The sequence below is a fragment of the Budorcas taxicolor genome, chromosome 11 (genome assembly GCF_023091745.1).
Source record: "Budorcas taxicolor isolate Tak-1 chromosome 11, Takin1.1, whole genome shotgun sequence".
In the NCBI taxonomy this organism is placed as follows: domain Eukaryota; kingdom Metazoa; phylum Chordata; class Mammalia; order Artiodactyla; family Bovidae; genus Budorcas; species Budorcas taxicolor.
Genome location: NC_068920.1, coordinates 160447161 through 160473857, shown reverse-complemented (window position 1 = coordinate 160473857; position 26697 = coordinate 160447161). Strand labels below are relative to the sequence as shown.

Below are 26697 nucleotides of genomic sequence, written 5' to 3'. Positions count from 1 at the left end.
TCTAGGACACAGATTCTTAATTTGGATCACATGGGTCAGCTCCAGGGGGTGTATTGTGCTGCTTACTATTTGGTTTTCAGCAAACTGCTTATCTCCTCCAAGCCTGCTTCTCATTTTTCAAGCAAGGCTGATACACTAGAACCTTACTCATGGGGTTGCTGTATGCAGTAAAGGAAATTCAGTGTCTAACAGCCTGGTACACAGATACAGTCATTCACTTTGTCACTATATGAGCTAGCTCTTCTGAATTTCCTGAGTGTCAGAGCCATCCCCAGAATACACCAGTCAAGACATGGATAAGTTTGTATGTTTTATTTCCAGTCTGTAGAGATGATATCCAGTATCACACACACTCACACACACACACACACACACACACACACATACTGCATCCACCTGAACTTGCCCGACACACTCCTTCCTTTTGAATGGCAGGGACAAAGCCATACTTGGCAGTCCCCAAGTTGCTGGTTACATTAGTTAGATTTGGTCTTTCAGAAAGAAGGCAGCTGACATCTAAGAAGCTGAGCCCTTAGCCAAAGAAGTAAGAGTCCTATAGCTAATAACCACAGTCTGAAATACATGCAGACCTCCCTTTCCAGGAACCACTCTTGAGACTCTCTCCCTTCAGGAGCTGCATTCCAAGAAATGATGAAGGAACTGGTGGGGTTTCCCAGGACACTCCCCATCCAATGAGAGAACCCTTTCCTGCTCTTTCGAAAAGCTGAAAACACACCCACTTGCTCTCCTCCCTTAAAGAGGCTTCCTGCAATCTTGTAAAGTGTGTAACCACTGCACTAAGCCTAGATGGGTCTGCCCTCCTGTCTGAGTGAGGTACAGATACACTATGATGAATGGTCAAGGAAGGCATTTCCTTGCTCAAACGTCTCAGCCTGTCCCAGAAAGGAGAGGCAGTGGGAAGGGGAGGAGATAGACACTTGCTCAGCTAAGGATCTCGGGGGTGGGAGCAGGGGAGGAGATGTGGGGGGTGGGGGGTGAGAGTTTGCATTTACAGGGAGGAATGTTTTGCTGGGGTTTAAACTTCAACTAGGCTCATGCATTTAAAGTACCTCCTTAGACTGAAGATCACCCAGTCATGGCCGAATAATCTTGTTCCTGAACTGGTCAAGACCAGTGGATTAATCCAACCTGGCCATTTCCCCACCCCCTACCTGCTCCACTTCCTCAAAAACTGTCGTCAAGTCAGCTCCTTGGGTCCTTGATTATGGGTCAAAGGAGCCATGGGGAGCTCACACTGGCTCCAGCCTCCAACAGCCCCCAGACCTTCCCACTTGAAGTTTTTCAAAGTCTTCTGCAGGACTCTTGCCCAGTCTTGGGCCCAGTTAGGCCCTTAGGATTGCAATGCAGTCACCTCATAGCTTCCTCTTTCCCAACATTCATCACCAGGGTCTGAATTCCCCACTAGACTCTAAGTCTGTCCTTTTCAGTACTGGCCGGTAACAGGTGCTTATAAACATGTGCAATGGATGAGTGCATCTAAGTCCTGAGTGGGCAGGGGAAGGGACTACAGAATACAGGTGGGGTCAAGGCTGAGGGCCCTGCTGATCCTGCCTCAGAGGCACTAGGAAGGGTGAATCCTGGCCCAGGGCCCTCCCCGAGGGTTGACCTAGGAGACTGCCCCTCCCTGTCCCTTCCCTTGTTTTCATCACTGACCCAGAGCAGAGATGAGGCAGGGGCAGAGGGTATCTGAACACCCAGGCCCCAGTCCAGATCCCCCATCTCCAGATAAACCCCTGACCTTGGACAAGGCACTTAATCCCTGTGGGTCACCACAGTTTTGTCACCTGTGAACTGAGAGGCCTGCCCCAGCTAACCCACAGGGTGGCTCAGGGCTCTAAAACTCTAGTCCGTAATAAAAAACACAGGTGACCCTGATCCAATTCCCAGGCTCAAGGTTTTGAGTGATTTGGAAACAGAGAGATGAACCAGAGAGACAGTGGGCACAGCACATGTCAGGACAAAGTGGGGTGGGGGTGGAGGCTTAAAGCTTGTAATAGGTTGTCAATAAATATCTGTTGAGTGGCTGAGTGAATGAATGAAGAACGAATGAATGAATGGTGTACGGAAGGTGTGAAGGCAAATGAGGAAGCAGAGTCAGGTTTCAAGCAGATCAGGCAACCTATTTCTCAGGTCCTGGCTTAACAGTGGTGTGCTGCCTCTCTTTGCCATGAGCACTGAAGTCCTCGCCCGCCTACCCTATCGCCCTCAACATCCTCCCTGAAAGGTGGGACTAGACTGAGCTGAACCCCTCCCCAAGGCCCCAGGATCCCCTCCACCTCTGAAGCCCCAGCAAGCATCAGGGGGTGCTGCAGCCTCCTTCTGAGCTGCCTGTAAAGGTGTGGCCAGGGGCAAGATTAGAGGATTCCTCTGGAAACTTCTGGAAGGGCTCACGTTGCCAAGCCCCTCTCCTTGTCTCCTTCTGTCACCTCACTGAGAATAAGACAAGGCGTGGACGGCGGGAGACCAGCCGGGGAGGTGGGACCCTGCGTGGCCACATCCTAGCACACCCAAGATCCCTGTCTGAGGAAACCCTAACGAGACCTTACAGCCTTATCCCAACTCCAGGGTCTTCTAAAAGTGGGCTGAGGTCTTCACCAGGGCCAGGCCAGGATGCCAGGACTCAGCTCAAAGACCTGGAAGGACAAAGAGTGCCAGCTTCACGTGTGGGAATCACAGGCTCTGGTCTCCCTGTCCTGGCCCTGTTCTGTCTGGTTTTTGGTTTAATGTCAGCCCTTCTCCACAGGGAGGGGAGACGCAAGGAAAAAGAGAGGGAGGCGATCTGGACTCCCCAACCCAGGGCCCCTTTAAGGCAGATCATTTGTGCTATACAAAGAGATCACTGATTCTGCTGAAGAAAAAACAAACACACGACGACCAAACAAAACGAATAAGAGGTCACAGTGAGTCACGAAGGGTGAGGTCAGGAGGGAGGAAGAGAGTGGGGAGGGCGAGGCAGATCCAGGCAGGGGTCCTCAGGGCAGGCTGGCGATGTCTCTCTCTGGAGGGGGCCCGGCTGGCTTGGGGCTGCCCTCATTGGCTTTTCCTTCGAACATCATGACTCTGGTTTGGAAGTGGTGAGAAAAAAAAAAGAAAACAACACAAAACAGGATTAGAACTCTTTTCCTCGTCCAGGGAAAGATCATCCCGGCCCTCACATCTGCAGGGACCACCACAGAATGCCTTTGCATCCTCTCTCCAGGGGGATTTCCCCAGAAGCCTCTGCAGGCAGATGGTCCCATTTTACAGAGGAGAACACAGGTGCCAAGGGGCAATGTGACTCAGAGCCACACAGGCAGAATGAGATTCCAGACCTCAGACTTCTGGGTCATGTGCCTCCCCCGACCATGCTGCCTGGAGGAGGCAGGGCTAGTCTGCGCTGTGGGTCTGCTCAAAACCCAGATCTTCAAAAATCTCCCACTGCTCTGACAGTAAAGTCTGGGGAGCAGAGGGTGGGGGTTCAAGGTATAGCCTCAGGAAGGAATCCCAGCCCTACTCCTTCCCAGCTGGTGCCACAAGCAAGACACTCAACACATGCTCAGTGTTTCCAACTAAATGTGATGATGCCAAAAGTGCTCACATCCTAGAGCTGTCCCAAGCGACAGTGTTCTCCTCCCTCTGGTCTCCCTCCCTGGGTAGACTCCTTCAGGCCCCTGGCTTTGAATCCCATCCAAGGTTCGATCGTCCACAAAGGGCCTCTGAGCACCAGACCTGCACAGCCAGCGCCCTCCTCAACCTCTCCCCTTGTGTGTCTAGGGGCACTTCCAAGTCAATACATCAAAACTGAGCTCAAGTCCCACCTGCCCCCTGCTCTTCTCTCAAAGCAAACTGCACCATCACTCAGTCAGCTCAGAACCCAGACCTTACAACCATCAGACTCCTTGTTTTCCTTTAAACCTGGAAGCAACCCTGCCAGCTCTAACTCCAAGATCACCCCCGACTCCAACAGCCCCTGCCTACCTGCACTTCAGCCCCTCCAGGCTGAGCACCTCATTTCTTACTTGCACAAGTGCGTGAGCCTCCTAACGACCTGCCTGCAGCCACTCTTCCTCCAGTGCAGTCAGGGAGACCTTTTAAAAGTCAGCTCCATGGGACTTCCCTAGTGGTGCAGTGGATGAGAATCTGCCTGCCAATGCGGGGGAACGCGAGTTCATTCCCTGGTCTGGGAAGATTCCACAGGCCGCAGGGCTACTATGCCTGGGCTCCACAACTACTGAGCCTGTGCTCTGGAGCCCATGAGCTGCAACTCCTGAGCCTGCATGGTGCAACTGCTGAAGCCTGTGTGCTCTAGGGCCCAAGAGCTGCAACTGCTGAAGCCCGCGTGCCTCAAGCCTGTGCTCTGCAACAAGAGAAGCCACTGCAATGAGAAGCCCGCACACTGCAACGAAGAGTAGCCCCCGCTCACTGCAGCTGGAGAAAGCCTGCATGCAGCAACGAAGACCCAGCACAGCCAAAAATAAATAAGCAAATAATGCTAAATCAACCGTGGACTACAAGGCCCCACATCGTCTGGCCCCTGCCCATCTCTGCAGACTCACCCTTCACTCAGTGTCCTCCAGGCACACAGGCCTTGTTAGGCTTTATGCTATTCCTTGAGCATCAAAGCACGGCTGTGCCACAGGGCCTTTGCACGTGCAGCTTCCCCCACCTCATCTCTTCACATCCCCCTCACGCAGGGCCCTGGTCAAACGTCACCTCACTGAGATCCTCCCTCTCCACTACCCCACCTCTTTCTAGTCCTCTTGCCCACTTTATTTTTCTGTGTGCTGCCCTATTGCAACCTGGTGTTTGGGGGTTTTGCCTTGTTTTTGTCTGTCTCCTGTCATTAGAATGTAAGTAATTCATGAGTCCCCAGCACCAAGCCTAATTCCTGGCACAGAGGTGGTGCTCAATAAATATTTACTGAATTCATAAATGACAAATCTAAGGAGTCAACGTGCAGACTGGGGCCCAATACAGAGTAAATATCCACTGAATCTTAGATGTATTTTAATAGCATCATCACTCCTATTGCTACCACCTAGCCATTCAGGTGCGGTGTGATCTCACCTGTATGGTCTTCCTACCACACCTCCTGATCATCCCGCCCCACACTAAACGCTCTGACCAGCCTGAAACCCATGGGCTCATGAGCAGGTCACTCAGCTTTACTCTTTGTAAAGTGAGACAGGTATATTTTACATTAGTACATTTGAAGTTAATCTTACACAAACACACCACTGTATATAAAACAGATAAACAACAAGGATTTACTGTATAGCGTAGAGAACTATATTCAATATTTCATAATAACCCCTAATGGAAAAGAATCTGAAAATATATATATACATACTGGGCTTCCAAGAGGGCACCAGTGGTAAAGAAACCGCCTGCCAATGCAGGAGACCCAAGAGATGTGGGTTCAATCCTTGGGTTGGGAAAATTCCCTGAAGGAGGGCACAGCAACCCACTCCAGTGTTCTTGCCTGGAGAATCCCATGGTCAGAGGAGCCTGGTCGGCTACAGTCCACAGGGTTCCAAAGCGACACGACTGAAGTGACTTAACATGCATGCATGCACGCACAAACATGTATAACTGAATCACTTTGCTATAAACCTGAAACTTACTCAATATCATAAATCAACTGTTTCAATTTTTTTAAATTAATCTTATAAAATTCAAGCAAGGGTCCTTTACAGTCTGAACAAATACTGTGGGACTCTCAAAGGAATTTCTCTGCTGCTCTCCAGTGGGGAAGTACATGCAAACTGGGATTTTGGTTACCACACACTAGGCGCTTGCCATCAGCCAGGTGCTGGACTCCTCATATGTATTAGCTCATTAACCCTCAGGACAACACTTCATGCAAGATACATAAGATCATCTCTATCTTACAGGTGAAGGAACTGAGGCTCAGGGGCAGAAAATAATATTCCCAAAGTCATTTCAGTAGCAAGAAGTAGCGTCAAGAGGAACTTCCCTGGTGGTCCAATGGTTAAGAATCTATCTTCCAGGATAGGGGATATAGGTTCAATCCCTGGTCGGGGAACTAAGCCACATGCCGTGGTGTGATGAAGCCTGCATGCCACAACTAGAGAAGCAACAAAGGACTCGTGCTGCAACAAAGACCCACTGTAGCCAAAAATATATATATTTTTTAAGAAGCAGAATTGAAAAAAAAAGAAACAGCATCAAGATTGAACACTACCGACCTTTTGAGCTGGGTTTTGGCTCTAGATTATGCTCACAACAATCTGTGGGGTAGCAGAGTCATTTTACAAAGGAGGAAGCTGAGGGTGAGAAGGTCTCAGCTGTGCAGTTATCATCATCGTCATCACCATCACCGTTGCCGCCTACCGAGCCCTGATTTCGCTAGGTTCTGCTATGGGCTCATTTTGCGGGCAAGGTACTTATTAACGGGACCATTTGATAGATGAGACATCAGGTTCAGCGAAGTTAAGAACCTTGCCCAGTGAGTCAGAGAAATAAATTACCTCCTGGCCGGGGACTGGCTCAGGTGCCGAGCCATGAACCTCTCCACACACAGTGACTCTGCCTCCAGAGACCCCAGGAGAGGCACGAGGTACTCACAGCTTAAGGACCGCCGAGCGTTTCCCCAGCATCATGTTCACGAAGTCTCGGTAGGAGATGGTGTCGCTGACCCCGCCTGTCACCTCCGAGATCATCTTCTTCATCTCCAAGTGGGTCTTGGGGACCCCAAGCTTCTCCATCATCCTCTTCAAAGACATTAGATCTGCCAGAGGACAAGCAGATCTGTTAAGTGGGGACAGGCTGCTGGGCCAAGTTGGGAAGCTCCCAGGTGGCACCCCATGCCCAGAAGAAGCCGGCAGGATGGCCCCTCCCTGGAGACTGCAGGCAATGACTTTTCTCTTCTTGGGAGAATAAGCCCATCACACCCTCCCTGCCCTCTTCAGAGGCAGTATGGACTAGGGGTTAGGGACATGGGCTTCTAAAGTCAGGCAGATTTGGGTTGGAATCCAGCTCTGCTATTCTTGGCTGTGGGATGTGGGGCAAACTCCTTAACCTCTCTGAACCTCCTGCCATCAGTGATCAAATAGTCAATGGGATCGTGTGGAGTGAGGATGCACAGGATGCCCCTGACACACAGCTTCTCTTCATTCTATCTTTTCTCTGCGGCTGCCTGAGGTTCAGGTGACCATGAGTCCACTGCTCCAGCCACCCGGGAAATTGAGTCCAGCGAAGTAGGATCAGAGAGTCGGCCTGACCCATGCATCAGAAATCGCTTCCCCGGGTGCTGGCTGCCAGCTTCTCCCCGACCTGCCTCTCCCACCCCACAGTCCCAGGCTCCACCTTGCTGGAAGGGAGAGGGGGCCCAGAACAGCCTACAGAGCAAGAAAGCCAACAAATGATCCAAATTCAAGAAAAACAAGGGAGGCACCCCGAGCAGCTGCTGCCTCTGACCTCCTGGCTCCCAAGATCTGAGGCAATTTCCTTCGGATTGTTCCATGAACAATGGGTCAGCAAACAGCGGAGTGAGGGTAGGGCGGGGGCCAATTTTAGGGCCGGGGGGTGGGGGCGGTGGACCAGCTCCCCGGAGAGGCAGCGTGGGCCACACTGATGTCAAACCGAGGTGCCAGGATGTCCAGGACATTTCAATGAAAGCTGGACAACGCTCTACAGGAAGGAGTGAACCGTTCCCCACACGCTGTGGGCCAAACTAAATTGGCAAGACCTTTCCAGATGGCAACTTGGCAAGATGCTTCAAAAGCCTTTAACCCAGAATGCCTAATTCCTGAGATTTACTCTAAAGAAATAATCAGCAGTGTGGACAGGGATTGACGTACAAAGACGTCCTTCATGGGATTACCAGTAAGACTTAAAACCAGACATCGTCTGCAAGGGCGATGCTAAGGTGTCGGGTGAATAAATCATAGTCCATCCCCACAATGGAATATTATGCAGCCATTAATTATAGTTCAAAAAAATGAATCATATGTCAAAATACAAACAAGATATTATTTTTAAAAAAAGGTTCTGAAGTGGTGTAAAACTGCTTGTGATTAGCACAAAGAATGGAAGGAAGCTATTGGGGTTGGGGTTGTGGTGATGTATTTTGGGAGGTGGGGTTGTGGTGACGTATTTTGTCCCTGTGCTTTTGCGGTGATTTCCAAACCATTTTATAGTGATGATGTATTAATTTAATAACCCCCTATTTTTAAAGAGGTTTCCCTGGCGGTTCAGATGGTAAAGAATCTGCCTGCAATGCAGGAGACCCGGCTTCAATCCCTGGGTGGGGAAGATCCCCTGGAGAAGGGAATGACAACTGAATTCTCCAGTATTCTTGTCTGGAGAATCCCATGGACAAAGGAGCCTGGCAGGCTACAGTCCATGGGGTCGCAAAGAGTCAGACGTGACTGAATGACGAACACTTTCACATTTCATTTTTAAAGAAAACAGGATAAAAATATTCAAAAAGGAGAAAAACGAGAGAAGACAGAGGAGGAGGAGAAATGCTGGAAGGAGGGTTCACTGGGAAACCACAGGCTGGTGAGGCAGGAGGACTCTCTGACCTGCCACCCCCGACCCGCCACCCCCGACCCATCAAACTGCCTCCCCTCCCCCGGCCCAGCACCTCTGGGGTCTCACTTACCAATCTCGCCCTCATTGTTCAGGTCAAACTCCATGTACTTCTCTGGAAATCACAGAGCAAAAACTGGCATTAGCAGGGCCCCAGTGACTCCCCTGGGGGGTAACTGCCTGGGTCTTCAAGGAGCCCACACCAGCCTCCTCACCCCACTTGGGGGGCTCGATGCAAGTCCTGCCATTTAGGCTGTTGTCTCTGGAGAAAGGGTTCACCCCACTGCACCTTTTGACAGCAGGCGAGGTGGAGAAAGATGCCCAGGGTCCACTCTGACCCTCTGCCACGATGGGCAGCTGCTTTCCCCCAGACCCCCAGCAGTGCGGGCTGGCCGCATCCCAACCATCTGTGAAGAGACTGAAATAAATACCCGGCTCCGGGGAGGCGGATCTGCAGGATTTGGGAAGCAGATCTTGGGGGCAGGAATTGGTGAGTTCAGAGCATCTCAGGTGATTCAGATGGGCAGCTGGGTGAGAGAACCTCCAAGCTAGGAAGTCCCCACAGTTCTGATCTTTTGTAGGCGGCTCATGGGTTTCACTGAGAACCTGATGCTGTCTTGGGACAAATGCTCATGCAGCTGCCCTTAACCGCAACGTGCCATGTACAGTGCCCCGGGGTCCCCGGACACTCCCTGCAAACCTCACTACAGACTTGGAGTTCGACCTCCCGGATCAAGGGGTCGAAAGAATGAGCCTGGTATCTCCTGAGAAGGCAGTGTGTGCAGGGAAGTCCTGTGGCCTTGGGCAGGTCGCCCCTGCCACAGGAGGGCGGAACCTTCGGGGTCTCTTCTGCACTGAGCAGCCAGCATGAGACAGCCAAGATCCTCCCAGTGACCTGCAAGGCCCCGTGACCTTCACAAGCGTCTGCCCTCCAGACTGCAGGCCTGCCCCTCCCCTTCGATGCCCCCCATCCCACCCTGCTCCCCCCAGGAGCATGTTACGGCTCCGGGCCCATCTCCCACATGCTCCTGCTTTAGCCTTGCCACCCCTCTGCCTGGAATGCCCCTCCAGGAATTCTCAGGGCCTTTCCTTTTGCTTTCAGGGGCCTCCAGCCTTTCTAACTGGGCCCCGTCACCCCCACAAAGCACCTGCTATCATCTGACACACTTTCTACTCCCGTGCTCTCTCTTCACCACCCTTCCCCCACAAGGACACGGGCTCCTTTGGCCAGGGGGCCGCCCTGTGTGTGTGTTCCTTGTGCCCCCCAGGTCCCAAATGGCCTGGTGCCTAGTAGGGCTCATTCGGAGATAAAATGAGTGAGTGATTTAAAACTTCCACATTCCCTTCACTTCCGAGGTATCTTCCTGTGGTCCCAGGATGGACCCCATCCTACATCCCAATGAGGACTAGGAGCGTGGAGCCCCCTGGGACCTCTATCCCTCCTCTCAGAGCCACCTCTGAAGAGTGACCCTGTTAGCATTCAGGGAGAAGGAAAGAGACCGGCCACTCTGCATTGGCACAGGGAAGGGAGGGGCAGAAGGACCTGCCAGGGCGAGAGTGTCTGTCTTCTACTTCTTTGCCTTCTTTCTTCTTTTTTTCTTTCTTTATGATGTAAAAAGCACCAATTGTGTAATGGTTAAGAGCAGAGGCTTTGGAGTAAGACCAATACGGGTTCAAGCCCCAACTCTGCCAGTAGTGAGCTGTGTGACCGCAGGCAAATGACACCACCTCTCTGAGCCTGAGTTTCTTCATCTGTACCATCTCCTCGCGGCTTGGATTGGGCTGAGGCGGGGAGATCTGCAACCCTGAGCACAAGGTCAGCGCTCAGCACACGCTCAGCCGTTGGTGTCCTGCCTCAAGGACGGCTGAGCTATAAGCAGTCCAAGGAGCACTGGCCAGCTCTCTGCCCTGGAGCAGTGAGGATGCCCACAATGCCATGTTCGAGTGGTCCCCCAGCGCGCCCAGGGCTCCCACACCCAGAGTGCATCTCCTGGGCACCAAAGGTGGGTCTGTCCGGCTCCTTCTGTGCACAGCTCCTCTCCTTTCAAGCCGCTGGCTGGGAACCAAGCACCAGGGCCCAGAACAGAGGGACCTTTCTGCCGCCCCCGCCCCGCGCGGGCTCCTGGGCCCTGTTTTCTTTTCATCCTGTGCTGCTGGGGATTCAATGGGCAGAAACTCTGCCCCCTGCCCCACTGTGGCGACACAAACGTCCATTCTCCGCAGGGGCTCCCGAGACGCTCCACCGCGGAGGAGGGGAGGCAAGCGCGGCGACAAAGAGCTGATTGTGTCCTGGGGCCCCGGGAGCGAGCAGGGCGGGCCTGGGCAGCAGTGGGCAGGAGCCAACCTGAGCCACGCTGGGCAGCGGAGGGGAGAGAGGGCCAGGGCGGGCCCGGGGCCTGCGGGCGAGGGGTGTCCCCGGGGCTGGACACCCTGTCTCATAGTCCGCCTGGAAGTGGGGTGTTTTGGATGAAACCGGGGTGCAGCCTGGCCCTGTGGGTGAGGAACGCTATGTGTGTGAGGGCAAGGGGGGCCACCCAGCTCTCCTGGGGATGGGGGGCAGCCAGCCCCAGCTCACCTTTAAAGGCTGCGAGCTTTTCCGGCAGGTTCTCTTCATCACTGAACTTTTGGTCGCAGAGGAACTCCTATGGAGGAAGAGGACAGCGGGGAGCAGGCGGTCAGCAGGCAAAGCTCACCAACACACAGGCCCCCTGCCCGGTGCCGCCCTTCCCGCCAGGTGGCTGGGCTTGGCCGGACTGGGCGGGAGGGTTCGGGGTTTATCTTGGCCTCCTATCAACCCTCAGGGGCAGACCTGCACAGTCCAGCCCGTGGGTAGGAAGTTTGTTTAGCAGCTGGCGGTGAGGCCCAGTGGTTCTGCTCTGGAAGACAAAGCACCTTCAGTCAGCCTCTGAAGTAGGGGCACAGGGACCTGGGCTTCCCCTCTGGGCACCCAGGAAGCTTCAAGTTCCACAAAGCCGTGAGCTGCAAAGGCAAATCACGTGGTTCCAGCATGAACTCCTTAAGTAGGCGATCCTGAGCTAACTGACCCCTCTTTGAATCTCTCTCGCTTTATCTGCCAAATGGGTATAACTATTGGAGATCCAACCAATCCATTCTGAAGGAGATCAGCCCTGGGATTTCTTTGGAAGGAATGATGCTAAAGCTGAAACTCCAGTACTTTGGCCACCTCATGCGAAGAGTTGACTCATTGGAAAAGACTCTGATGCTGGGAGGGATTGGGGGCAGGAGGAGAAGGGGACGACAGAGGATGAGATGGCTGGATGGCGTCACGGACTCGATGGACGTGAGTCTGAGTGAACTCCGGGAGTTGGTGATGGGCAGGGGGGCCTGGCGTGCTGCGATTCATGGGGTCGCAAAGAGTTGGACACGACTGAGCGACTGAACTGAACTGAACTGATCGTCAACTTCTTCTTGTCTGCGAATCCAAGGAGAGTATATATATGAATCTTGGCAGCTCAATAAACAATAGCTGTTTATTATTATTATTATTACTCTCTCTCCAGAAGTCATTTACCCTCCCACCTGTGTCCTCATCTGTAAAACAGGGTCTGCCTTCCCCTCAGATGCTTCAAGAAACTCAACTGAGCCCTTTCAGAACCAGATGGGGTTGAAGGGAGATGGAGTAGGATTAAATAACAGTCCCAGAATGAAGCACCTGCCCACACGTTCACTCTGGATCTCCTAGTGAGCCCAGAAGGTAGCTATAATTACTATTCTCATTTTACAGATGTGGAAACTGAGGCTTACAGAGCCAGAGCTTCAGCTCAGTTCTGTCTGACTTACAGCATGCACCTTTAATCCCAACACTTAAAAATGGGCAGTGAGCAGGTATTCACCTGACTTTAAAACAAAAACTAACAGTTAGCACCTGCTAGGCTGGGAACAGTGGCAGGTGTCTTACTTGAAACTGTAAGTGTTACTTGTCCAGTCATGTCCAACTCTTTGTGACCCCATGGACTGTAACCCGCCAGGCTCCTCTGTCCATGAGATTCTCCAGACAAGAATACTGGAGTGGGTTGCCGTTGCCTTCTCCAGGGGATCTTCCTGACCCGGGGATCGAACTCAGGTCTCCTGTGTCTTACCTCCCTCGTTGCTCATCTTCAAGTGGCCCTGGAACCTGCATTCAGATGAGGAAGCAGAGGGTGCGCTCCCGTCGTGGCACCAGAGTTTGCAGAATTTCCCCTCTACTTCCCTGGACCTTGCTTTTCTCACTGAGCCGCATGGACATGCCTGTGACTCCATCCTTTCATTATTTCAACAGTTTTGGAGGGACCACAGGGTACACTGCTCTGTTCTAGGTATCCTGCGAGCAGGTGAGACCAAGGAGGGTAAGACAAGGTCCTTATCGTAAAATTACAGGAAGTCCCTGTTTAACATGATGTTAGAGGACCTCCCTGGCAGTCTAGTGGTTAAGACTCCACGCGTCCATGCAGAGGGCTCAGGTTCCATCCCTGTCCGAACACGTGCCATGCAGTGTGGCCAAAAACATTAAAATAAAGTAAAATGTTAAATATTATCTAGGCCTAACTAATACACAGTTTGAAGCTCCCCTCTGCTCTTACCTAATCCAATTTCTCTCCCTTCCCAGAGGTAATCACGATACTGAACTTGGGTTTCTACCATTCTCTTGAATGTTTTTCCTGTTATGACTAGGCCAACTACTATTGAAAAATACATCTTACAAATTAATTTGGAGGAGTTTACAAAATTCTAATTTAAAATTTTGGAACGTCCCATATAAATATATACTTGTAGTTCAATAAATGATCTTTAAGTGAAAAAAAAAATTATCTGGGCCAATCATTCAACCTGTTTCTGTTAATTCCTGCCATCATTTCCTGCTAAATGATGAGCAAGTCTATACTTACACATCTCCTAGGACAGGGAACTCACTACCTCTCCAGCCAGTCTTTGTAAATGCAATGTAGAATGGAAGAATGACAAGCACCTTAGTTAGGATAAAGCTCTCTGGGTTTGGATCTCAGCCTCCTCCTTACTAGCTGCAAAATGGGCACACAGGTACCCACCTCCTTAGGCACCTACCCCTCAGTGGAGACAACCCTGGGTGGGTAGTTAGCACCAGGCTCAAACGTCCCTGCTCAGTAAACAAGAGGTACAACTCTGTGTGGGGCAGCATCTGATCCCTTCGAGGGTTCAAGTTCCTCCCTACTAACTCAGAACCCTTTGACAGAGTAGGAGGCACCCCCCTCCACCGCCCTGCCAATGTGGCTTCTCTCACTGGGTCAGGGGGCCTCTGATTGCTCCTTTGCTTTCAGCAGACACTATGTGATCCCACTCAGTTCTCACAGCCACCGTTACTTGAGTTTGCAGGTCAGAATAGGACCAAGGTGGTCAATATATTACACGTCCAAGGTACCCAGGCAAGGTGAAAGCTCAAGGTTGGTTTGGAACCCGCATCTATCGGACCCCAGGGCCCGTGGCTCCAGCAGCTGAGTAGGTGGGGGGCAGCCCCGGGGCCCATGGGGTCCAGCTGGCTCAGCCGCAGCCTCACTTGGAGCCTCATTACCACGCACCACGCACAGCCTTGCCTGCACTTGGCTCCGCTGAGCTGGAACCTTCCCCTGCAGCCTGGGAGACTGCCCTCCTGTCGGCTGGCTCTGTCTGTCCATCCCTTCCTCTTGGCTTCTTCTCGTAGCTCTAGTTCTTCTCCTCTGCACCCCCCCCCCCCCCGCCCCGCCCTGCCGACCGAAAGCAGGACAATTAATTGTCTGTGACCCTGTGCCAACCAGGCACCTCCTGGGGTCACAGATGCCACATCTGTCTGGCAGAGGTACAAACCAGCCAGGGGTTCCCAGCCTTTGGGGTAAAGCAGAAACATTAAAAAAAAAATAGGGGGAAATGCGAATATAGGGCGTCCAAGATTTTATTTTGCCAAGTCGAGTCTTTAAACAATGACCATTGACGGTTGCCATGAGTTCAGAAAAGGATATTTCATAAAAGAAGGAAGTTCACAATCTCTGAATTTTTAAGTGGAATCCATTTAGGCTACTCACCACACTGTGCCTGTGACCCCTTCACTTGATCATGTTAGGAAGCACAAGAGCACAGGCGAAGCCCAACATCTGAGATCCTCTGGGGAGAGACCTGGGGGCCCTCCGAACTCCCCTGTTCTTTCTGGTTGACCAGAAATCCTGCACCATCCTGGAGCCTGTCTGTAATGTATGCTGACCACCTCTGAAACAGGAGGGAAGGGGGCAGGGGATGACTCTAAAAGAATGATACAGCCTGAGTACGCAACACAGACTGATTAGAACCAAATAGGTCCAAGACGGTGGCCGAGGGGACCTCCACTAGACCGGGAGCCTCAGCTTTAAAGGGCAAAAAGTGGGCGGTAGACCAGTTCCTGGAAATCCCCACCCCTGCCCCCAAATAGCTGAAATATTCCTCCCACTCATTAGCCTACGAAATTACCCAGCTCTATAAAAACTGACAACCCCGTACCGTGCCGAAGCTCTCGCTCTCTGAGATGGCCCACACTCTCTGTGGAGTGTGTTTCTCTCTAAGTAAATCCACTTCTTACCTATCACTTCGTCTCTCATTGAATTCTTTCTGTGATGAGACATGGAGAACCTGAGCTTCATTAAGTCCTGAGACCAAGTGTGTGATCTTAGTTAAAAGACTGTGGGTTCAAGACCCAGTCTGAGTTTCAAGGTTTCACCTCTATGGATTCCAGACGGATGGGGGTCAAGGGGTAGGACTCCATCCCGGAGCTTGGAGACAAATCAGACCTGAAGGCAAGAGCTCAGCCTGAACTGCGGGGTGCTTAATAGCCACACCCCTCTCTGGACCTGACCCTGGGCCTGGCTCTCAGCAGGCAGCCCTAGGTGTCCAAGACTATTGTCTGTTCACAGATAAAGCCAATTTCCTCCTTAGCACTGATCACCATCTAACATGCTATTTCACTTCTGCCCTCTACATCCCAGCTCTCACCCCCAGAGTGGGTGCCTCAGCAATCCTGCCTCCTTTCTCTGCTTCCCCCATGCCAGGTGCGCTCCCACCACGGGATGGCAGCTGTGTCCCCTGCCTGGAGCGCACATAGCTGCATGTCACCTCCTTCTGGTCTTTACTCAACTGTCACCCTCTCAATGCCACACAGCCTCCTGGAGACCCCACCCCACTTCCGATCCACCTTAAGATAACACTTTGCATTCCACGGTGAGTTATCTCTTAACACGACTTACAGTGTAATTGCTTATTGAGGGTGTTGTCCATTAGCTGTCTGCCCCTGCTGGGTTCTACTCTGTAGGTGCTCAGTCAATACTGGGTTGGCCAAAAAGTGGTTTTCCTATAATAAAACCTAAATGAACTTTTTGGCCAATATTTGCAGGAAGTGTCAATGAACTGAGAGACTCAGGGAGGATAAACAACTTGCTCATCAAGGTAATCTTTTCATACTGTTCATGAGGTTCTCAAGGCAAGAATGCTGCAGTGGTTTGCCATTCCCTTCTCCAGCTATGAGAAACCTAGACAGCGTATTAAAAAGCAGAGCCATCACTTTCCCAACAAAGGTCTGTCTAGTCAAAGCTACGGTTTTCAGTAGTTATGTATGGATGTGAAAGTTGGACCATAAAGAAGTCTGAGCACCGAAGAACTGATGCTTTTGAACTATGGTGCTGGACCCTTGACAGTCCCTTGGACTGCAAGGAGATCCAACCAGTCCATCCTAAGGGAGATCAGTCTTGGGTGTTCATTGGAAGGACTGATGCTGAAGCTGAACTCCAATACTTTGGCCACTTGATGCGAAAAGCCAACTCATTGGAAAAGACCCTGATGCTGGGAAAGATTGAGGGCAGGAGGAGAAAGGCGACAGAGGATGAGATGGGTGTATGGCATCGACGCAATGGACATGAGTTTGAGCAAACCCTGGGAGATGGTGGAGGACAGGGAAGCCTCGAGTGCTGCAGTCTCTGGGCTCGCAGTCGGACACGACTGAACAACATCAAGGCAGCACAGCTGGCAAGTGGCTGAGCTGGGATCCAACTCCACAGCAGAGGCTCGGGTTCCCTCCCCGAGCAGAGGTGAGGAGGAGAAGGAAGGAAGTGGCAGTGGGTGCTGGAAGAATGCTATGAGAAGGCAGGTTCTTGGTAACAGGTTCTAGGGGGATGTGTTTACTGTCTCTGCCCCACGGATGCCTAGCACCTGGCAATTCCTAACATATAGTAGGTGCTCAATTAATGTGAGCATTGAGTGAACAGGGAGGACTGCATTCAGCCCAGGAAGACTGTCTCCACCCTCCCTCCTGAAATGGAAAGGGCAGCTTTGCAAAAGCATGTTTATGCATATGACAGAGGCTCGAGAGGACTGAGATTGGAATGACATTTTCCCTCAGTGATAAATGCTTGAGCCATAGGGCAACTATGGGTGGGAGAAGCAGCTGACCTGTTTATGGGCGGGTGGGCAGCCCATGCTGACCTCGGGCTTGGGGCAGCTGTGTGGACCATGCCTTTGGCAGGGGCGTGGGGAGGCGGAAAGGCGGGAGGCAGGAACAGGAGCTCTATTGGCTGGGCTGCCAGCTCCCACCCCACCTCGGAGCTTTGGATTCCTGGTCCCTGTTCATGCACAGCCCACAGCTTCCTCCCTCCAGACTCCTCCCCCTACATCATTGCCCAGCCTCAGGGCACAGCCATGCCCACTGGGTGGGTGCCTTCTCCAGACCCCAGCAGCCCCTGCCCTAGCTCTGGGCCCCCAGGTGGAGGAGACAGAACTAGAAGGTCACCTTAGATGTCTGAAGAAAAAGAAAGAAACTGGAGGAGGAAATGGCAGCCCACTCCAGTATTCTTGCCTGGAGAATTTCCATGGACAGAGGAGCCTGGAGGGCTGTAGTTCATGGGGTCGCAAGAGTCAGACACAATTGAGCGACTAAACCACCACCACCAAAAACAGAAACAAGAGGGCGAGCTGGAGTCAGAATGCCTAGGTTTGAACGCCCTGAGTGCCGCGGGGAAAAGACTTCATTTGTCTGGGCCTCAGTTTCCTCATCTCTGCAGGCTCCGTCACTCAGTCGTGTCCAACTCTTTGCGACCCCAAGGACTGAAGCCCACCAGGCTCCTCTGTCCACCCCATACAAGAATACTGGGGTAGGGTACCATTCTCTTCCCTGGGGGATCCTACCGACCCAGGGGTCAAACCCAAGTCTGCTTGGCAGGAGAATTCTTTATCATTGTGCCACCTGGGAAGGAGAAAAATAGTTACCTCATAGGCTTGTCCTGAGTATTACAGTAGGTAGGTAAATATACCTAAAGTGCTTAACTCAGCGCCTGGCACTTGGTAAACGTTAAATTAATGTTAGCAATTTATTATTATCCTGGCATGCTGCAGTTCATGGGGTTGCACGATTTAGTTACTGAACAACAATTTATTATTATCATTTAACATTTCTATACATTCAATCCACTTATAACCCCCAGCTCATCATCCAGACCATCATCAACTATTAAACAGATTAGGAAGGAAACCCCCTCCCTCAATTCAGGCCGGTTATAGTTGCCCTTTCCCTTCTCCGGGTGTCCTCATCTCCCAGATAGGACAACGGAAGTCCAGAGAGATTGCTCAGCTTACTCAAGATCACAGTGTTTTCACAATGCAAGGTCTATCTGCCTTCACCATCCCAGCTCCCTCCCTGCGCCTTACAAGTCCTGGCCACGGTTTCCGGGCAAAGAAGGTCAATACTGGGATTTGGGCAGTATTTCTTCTTGGGCAGCTACAGAAAGAGGTTATTCCAGAGGCCAGGGAACCACTCTATAGCCCTCTAGGGGGTTGAGAAGGGGCGTGTGTGCAGACGTTTCATTCTAGTCCCATCCCCCACTCCCACTCCAACCCACTGTCCCCACAGACCAGTTTTTCAGGCTGTCAGAGCATCCAGGTATGAAGGGTTCAGGGGCCCGCTGGGCTCTGAGAGTGGACCGTCTAGAGCCCTTGGGTGCTTGGTCAGTTCCTAACAAAGGACCAGGAAATGCGAGCTGGAAAGAGCCTGGGGTTGAAAACAAGAAGCCATGAGCCAGGAGGTCACTGCCCGTGGCCCGGACTCCCAGAGGTGGCAGAGCTGCTCCAACATCCACCCAGTCACAGAATCCAGAAGGGACTCCTCAGAGATCCAGCTGGTCCTCTTTGTCAACACCTGGGGAAACTGAGGCCTCAGAGGGCAAGGTCTTGACCAAACCATCTTTCCTCTAGCAAGTGCAGGGCGTGCTCGGCAGAGGGATGGGGAAGGGAGCTTGACTTGGATTGCTTGGGCTCAAATCCCAGTTCCAGCACTTACTAGCTCTGTGGCCCAGGGCAACTTGCTTTACAACTCTGGGCCTCAGTTTCCTTATCTGTGAAATGGAACCATAATAACAGAACCTCCTCACTGGGTTGGTATAAAGATTAAATGAGTGAACAGTATAGAAAAATCCTCACTTCTAGTATACTTACTGTGTATATGCTTAGTCACTCAGTCATGTCTGATTCTTTGCGCATGTCATGGACTGTGGCCCCCCCAGGCTCCTCCGTCCATGAGATTCTCCAGGTAAGAATACTGGAGTGGGTTGCCATTCCCTTCTCCAGGGGTTCTTTCTGACCCAGGGATTGAACCTGGGTCTCCTGCATTGCAGGCAGATTCTTTACTGTCTGAGCCACCAGGGAAGCCCAGTATATTTACTAAAGGTTAGCAGTTATCACTGTGTGTTTGGATCACCCAAACTCAAGCCACACCAAGAGAGTGTGTAGCGGAAGGGCAGAGAAGAGGCCCACCCATGACTCTGTCTCACATTGTGCCATCAAGTCCTCCTGGTGAGCCTTGACCCCTGGTCACTCCTCCTCCTCCAGGGCAAACTTGGCTCTGTCCTTGGATACCAGGCTGAGCTGGTAGTAATGGGCCATCCACAGAGGACAGAGTGCACTCATCTCAGACCCCAGGGATGGTGCCCGCAGATGTGTGGGCTCACTGTTGCTTCTCTTGGTCATCTATACTCTCTGATGCACACCAGTCTCCCCCTGAGAGCTCATGCCCAGAAGGGGCTGTTTCCTGAGCCAGCAGGGGTTGGCAGCCCCAGGATGCTGTGTCCTGGCCTCCTGATCCTCGCCATCTGCCTGTCCCACCCCCGGACCCCACGTAACTCCCTTTCTGGGCTGGTACCTCTAGCACCTGCTCCCGGATGCTCGCTCCCGGCCCTCCAGGCGTGTCTTTATGTATTAGCTGCAGCAGAATTTTAGGGCAGGCAGATATCACCATCTTGGAGGCCATCCAAGGGGCCGGTGGCCGAAGGCCTGGGAGAAAACCCCAAGGACAGGTGGTACCATGCCTGGCCCTGTGGCCTCTGACGTAGCCCACAGGCTCTTAAAGGGCCAGAGCCAGGTCACGGATGCCCGGCCTGGGGCCTGGCGTGTAGCAGGTGCCTGTAATGTGCACCCGCGAGGACAACAGGCTCACATTCCCCACGGCGGCTCTGGGGCCTCATCTGGACACAGTGTGCTCGCCAATAGACGGGGCAGCTGGAGAAAAACACCCCACCGCCTGCCCGAATGAAGCAGACCCTGCAGAAATTCCATCTCCGGCTTCCTGTGACGTGGCCAAACTAAGGTCGAGAGGGGCAGGACCTGCAGGGACACTGAATCCTCAGAGGCTCACGTGGTTGCTTATCACCATCTCCCTTATAATATATTAAGGAAGAGCAAGAGATACGGGTGCCCGGCGATGCCAGCTGGGCATTCACCTGGGCAGGGGACAGGGTAGCACTGCCAGTCCACAGGACAAGAGACACACCTGTGCAGTGCCAGGCCAGGGCTCAGAGGCCTCCCGCTGCTGGAGGAGGGGCCAGGGAGAAGCACCCCCTGGGCAGAGCTACCCGGCCTGCCGTGCCCAGTTCCTGGCGCAGGTGGCACGTGGGCTCTGACTAACCATCAGGCACCAAAATGCTACAGGGAATGCCAAGTGCCCTTCATTCGACGCTGGAGGGCTGAGAGGGCGGGATGGTAGCCAGAGATCCTTATCCACGTAAGCAAGAGAGGCCTGTGTCATAGTGAGGCCACAGCCACCTGGTGGACAGGGGCCAGGCCGAGCCATGGGCAGCGTTGGGAGACAGAATCCCGACTCTGTCACTTCCTGGCTGGGTGGCTTTGGGCAGGTGACTTCACCTGGCTGAGCCTCTGTTTCCTCATCTCTAAACTGGGTGGCCAAGTAATCCTTGTCTCACGAGGATGTTTACAGACTCTTGCTGGGCATCCACCTCATCCGGCGTTCCACTGAGAGGAGTCAGTGAGATGAGGCGCGCTAAGCACCAGGCCTGGAGCGAAAGCACAATGCAAGCTATTTTGTAAATGAGCCTCTGGCCTCTGGCTGGTGCAAGCCGCAACTCTCACCACCCTCCAGGCTCCTCCTGCTCCATCCCATGGCTAAGGACACTCTGAGGGGCACCCGCCCAGTCCTGTGGCTTCCCTTGGTTCCTGCAAGAAGCTGGAGAGAATCTGTCCTGTTGCCATATAAGGCCGGGTCTGGCTGACCCGGGGTCACCTGTCATGCCATCAGGGTGCGGGGAATGTCAGCTATGTAAGGGGGTAGGAGGTCCTGCTGGCTCCAGTGATGCAGAGAATGCGCACGCACAAGCACACACATACAGATACACACACAGACATACACACACAGACACACACAGAGACACACACACACAGACACACACATAGGCACACACACATACACAGACAGACACACATACACAGACACATACATAGACATACACACAGAGATATACACAGGCACAGACACATACACACAGAGACACACACACATACACACACACAGACACACACAGAGACATACACACACACAGACACACACAGACACACATACAGACATACACACACAGACACACACAGAGACATACACACACACAGACACACACACACAGATACACACATAGGCACACACACATACACAGACAGACACACATACACAGACACACACATAAACATACACACAGAGATATACACACATACACACACACAGATACACACAGGCACACACACAGACATACACACACACAGAGACACAGACACAGACACACAAATATATACACACACACACAGACGTACACACACACAGACACACACACAGACACACACACACACAGACATACACACACACAGACATACACACACACACAGACACACACACACACAGACACACACACACAGACACACAGAGACATACACACACAGACACACACAGAGACACAGACACACACATACACACACACAGACACATACACACACAGACACACACATAGGCACACACACATACACACACACACATAGACATACACACAGAGGTATACACAGACACAGACACACACACACAGAGACATACACACAGACACACACAAAGACACACACAGAGACATACACACACACAGACACAGACATAGACATACACACAGAGGTATACACAGACACAGACACACACACACAGAGACATACACACAGAGACACACAGAGACATACACACACACAGACACATACACACAGACACACACACACAGACACACACACATAGACACACAGATATACACAGACACACACAGAGACATACACACACACAGACACACACATATACACACAGATACAGACACACAGATATACACAGACACACACACACACAGACACACAGAGACGTACACACACACAGACACACTCACACACAGACACACACATAGGCACACACACATACACAGACAGACACACATACACAGACACACACATAGACATACAGGGATATACACAGACACAGACACATACACACAGAGACATACACACATACACACACATACACACACAGACACAGATACACACACACACACAGAGACGTACACACACAGACACACACACACAGACACACACACACAGACACACACAGAGACATACACACACACAGACACACACACACACATAGGCACACACACATACACAGACACACACATAGACATACACACAGAGATATACACAGACACAGACACATACACACAGAGACATACACACATACACACACACAGACACACACAGACACACAGATATACACAGACACACAGACACACAGAGACTACACACACACACACACACACACACACACAGATATACACAGACACAGAGTGGGGATGCCCACAAGGGAGCCCCAGCCAAGCTCAGAGATGGAGAAGAAAGGCTGGGGTCAAGTGTGGCCACTTGTGTGTGTGTGCATGCTCAGTTGCTTCGGCTGTGTCCGGACTGTCGCCCGCCAGGCTCCTCTGTCCATGGGATTGTCCAGGCAAGAATATTGGAGTGGATTGCCATTCCCTCCTCCAGGGGATCTTCCCAATCCAGGGACTGAACCCGAGTCTCCTGCATTCCAGGCAAATTCTTTACCCTCTGAGCCACCTGGGGAGCCTCATGTGGCTGTTTAAACCCAGGTAGTATATTCAGCCCCTCTGAATCTCGCCTCATGCAATATGGGAACAGACACTCACAGGGTTGGAGTGAGGATCCAATAAGATAATGTCCCAAGCACGCCTGGCAAACTGCCCAGCACATGCCAAGTGCGCAGAAAATGACAGCAAAAACTAGAGTGAAACCCCAAAAAGTGCATTTTCATACAGCTCTACAGGGACCTCTGGGTCCACCCAAATCTCCTTCTCTTTTGACTCCTGAATCCCTTATCATAACAATAGCCAAGAGTGAGCTCCCCTGCTGCCCTCTGGAAACTGGCCCATCCCAGGGAGGAGAAAGGCCGCAGGGAAACTGTTGGCCCAGAGAAGCCCCCAGAGCTCGTCGCCAGGCCAGGCTCTGCCCCAGGCAGCAGGCACAGCAATGCCCAAACACATACAGTGAGTCATGAAGCTCTGACCTTCATGCCTTCCAGCTTCCAAAGGGCCACTGGGCAGCTGCTCAGCCCAGCACCCCAAAAACCCGACTTCAGTGGAGCAATGAAGCTACACCCCAAAAGCAGGCAATCTGCGCTGCCAATACGGGTCCCTGACTCATTGGAAAAGACCCTGATTGGGGGATAGACTGAGGGCAGGAGGTGAAGGGGGTGACAGAGGATGAGACTGCTGGATAGCATCATAGACTCAAGGGACATGAATTTGAGCAAAACTCTGAGAGACAGTGAAGGAGAGGGAAGCTTGGCGTGCTGCCATCCATGGGGTCATAAAGAGTGAGACACAACTGAGCGACTGAACAACAACAAGAATCCATCCACCCTAGGGAACCTCCACCGCGGCCATGGCCATGTGCGAAATGGACGCAGACCTTCAGACGCAGTGACTCCCCGAGAGTCTGCAAGGAGCTTCAGTCTGATCATCTCTAGTGACAATCGTTGTAGGGACCGGGAACAGAGCAGGCATCTCTGCTCCCAGTTCAGGAAGGGGAAGATAAGATTCTGCCAGACAAAGGGGTCTGGTTCAGGATGAACAGCCAGCCTATCTCAGACCTTGCCCCTGGTTTCCACTCCTGCACCTTGTAGTCCCAAACAAACCAATGATAACAATCAAGACAGCAGGCAGCTCTCCTGTGTACTCTACATAGATTACCTCAGCTGAAAAATCACAACAAACATACTACCATTATCTCAAGAGGCTTGCCCAAGGTCACAGAGCCAGTGAACACCCCCCTCCACCCATGACTCTCAACTATGGTGGGACAAACTTGCTGCTGTGGTAGGGAACAGCTCAAGCTTCTAGTTTCATCCTGGTGCCTCCTTCCTTGGGAGCCCAGAGCCTAGATCCCAGCAGCCCAGCGTGGGCTCCCACAGTGGATCTCAGAATAGCATCCAGGCAGGGAAAGGACACTAGACCAGAAGTTCTGCCACTGGCCTCTGTGAAGCCTTGGCCAGTGGCTTGCCCTCTCTGGGCGTAGGGGTCCCAAGGTGGTTAGACATAGCCCTCTCTCGTTCACCATCTCCAATCTCAGTGCTGTCCAGACTGGCCCCTGAGAGCCACAGTCCCTCCCTTTTCTGAGCCAAGTCAGCACACCTCCCAGAACAGCCCTGTAGCCTCACCCCCACCCCATGTAGTCGCCCCATCCCCCACGGGCAGGGTTGGCATGGAAAGTCCCACACACTCTCAGCTCCGCTGGTCTGTCCAACTATAGTCACCTCTCTCCCATCTCCAGCTGTCTCTGGCTCGGGGTCCTCTGGCTGTGGGTGGATTCAACTGGCTTGGAACCCGGCCGGCTGAGTGGCCCAGGGGGCTGTATGAGGTCAGGGTTCCAGGCTCCCGTCCAGAGGGCAAAAGCAGCCAACACCAAGGCTGGGCCAGCTGCGACGGGACCTGAGAGGGAGCCCAGCAGCCTGGACCCCTGAGAGTCCCAGCCAGACGTCCAGGTCCGGACATCCAGCTGCGCTCAAGAAGGCACCAAGAGGCCAGGCGTAGGATGATGACAAGGGGGCCAGAGTTTAACCTGGTGGGACCCTGGGGTCTCCAGAGCCCTCCAAGGGTTTCCTACTGGTGGAGTGAAACCAGGCAGGCTGCCTATTCTAGACAGTCCATGGAAATCAGACTGCAAGCCCCGGGTGAGGGTTAATACTACATTTGTGCCACAGCCCTCGGACCCGCCTCCACACGGCCTCCCCCCAGGACCCCGCGGACCCTCACCGCTGTCCACTTGGGACTCTGAGCCGCACTTGGATCTTGGATGCCCAGCAGCCCAAGGGAACCAGCAGGGGAAATGTCCAGCCTTGTTTCAGTGGGCATGACTCTGCCACCAGTTAGAAACCTGGGACATCCTCCTCAAGAAGTCATCCAAATATCACCCATGGAGGTCTTCTCTCCTGCCGGGCCAGGTGCTGGACCAATCACAAGACGTTCCTTCCCTTACTGAGCCCTTCGGGGGACCCAGGCTCTTCGAGGAGAGGTCCTTGCTACGGACCGCAGAACTGGGACATGGTGGAGACCCGATCTGAGCCCAGCGCTTGTGGTGCTGCCTTCGAGTTCTGGCCAATCCGAGCAGGCCCGACAGTTTTCCCTTTCTTCCAGAGTTTAAATGTAGTCTTTAAGCAAAGGTCTAAAACGTCCCATTGTGTGTCTGGCAAGAGCCGGAAGGATTTCTTTATAGAAATCCACCAGGACCAGGATGAAAAGCATCAAGTATCTAAGGCAACCTTTCCTAAAAGCGCTGGAGTGAGAAGGAGTTGAGGGAGTGGGGGAACCAGCCAGGAGGCCAACATTTTCTGGGGGGCGAGATCACTGGCCTGTGAGTCTGGAGCCCGGGGTCCTAACAGCAGCCTGACCCAGACTTGCTGTGCCACCTTGGGCCGCTACCTCACCTCTCTGAGCCTCTCTTCCCTCCCCCGCTGTAAAACAGGGGACAACTCAGACATCGGGGGGCCCTTCCAGTGCCAAGTCCCTGCGCCAGATCCCAGGCCAGCTCCGGGGGGGCCCAGGGCGGGTGAACTGGGCTGGCATCAGAGCTCCAGAGAGGGCCCCACCTCCCTAGTCTGAGAGGAACAACTTGCAACCCGAGACCAGAGGGAGGTGGAGGGGCTGGAGGGGGACCTACCTGGAGACGCGGAGACAGGGCTGGAGGGAGGAAATTGGGGAAAGCCGGGGAGAAGGAGGGGGGTTGATTTTGCAGCCAGCACAGCCTCGCAGACGGAGGTGGGACCACACCCCACGGGGCGCTGGGAGATTTGGGGGCGACTGGCAAGCTGCCCTGGGGGGCAGCGTGGAGCTGGAAAAGCGAAGGCAGCGGCGCGCGCTTACCCGGTTGATCTCGGCCAGCCTCCTCTCCTGCCGGGCTTTGAGCAAACCGAAGGCTTTCCCTCCTGGAGGAGACAAAGAGGCGGCCGGGGAAGCCGGGGGGTCTCTCTCCGGGCCGCGCGCCCTCGGCCCGCGCCCACTCCCCGCGCGCCGCAGACCCCACCGAGCGCCCCGCGCGCACAGGTGGCGGGCGGGGGCCACCGGGCGCGGGCCGGGGGGGTGGCGGAGGCGCGGGCCGGCGGGCAGGGGGCGGGGCAGGGGCGCGGGCCGGCGGGGGGACCGCGATGCCTACCTTGGAACCTGTTGCTGAGCGCGACCGACATGGTGAGCACACGGCTCCCGCCGGCTCGGGGCTTCGCGGCCGGCAGCGAGGGACGAGGAGGAGGGGCGGGCGCCTGGT

The 26697-nt window shown here is 53.2% G+C and overlaps 1 protein-coding gene across 1 annotated transcript; it reads right to left on the bottom strand.

Annotated features, from left to right (window-relative positions):
• Positions 1–297: 297 nt before the first annotated feature.
• AIF1L (allograft inflammatory factor 1 like) lies at positions 298–26697 on the bottom strand. Its single transcript, XM_052648043.1, has 6 exons — positions 26590–26697; positions 26301–26362; positions 11132–11198; positions 8630–8671; positions 6589–6751; positions 298–3081 (listed from the first exon to the last, which is right to left on the bottom strand). The coding sequence occupies exons 1-6, from the start codon at positions 26618–26620 to the stop codon at positions 2994–2996; spliced, it is 453 nt and encodes a 150-aa protein (XP_052504003.1). The 5' UTR covers positions 26621–26697; the 3' UTR covers positions 298–2993.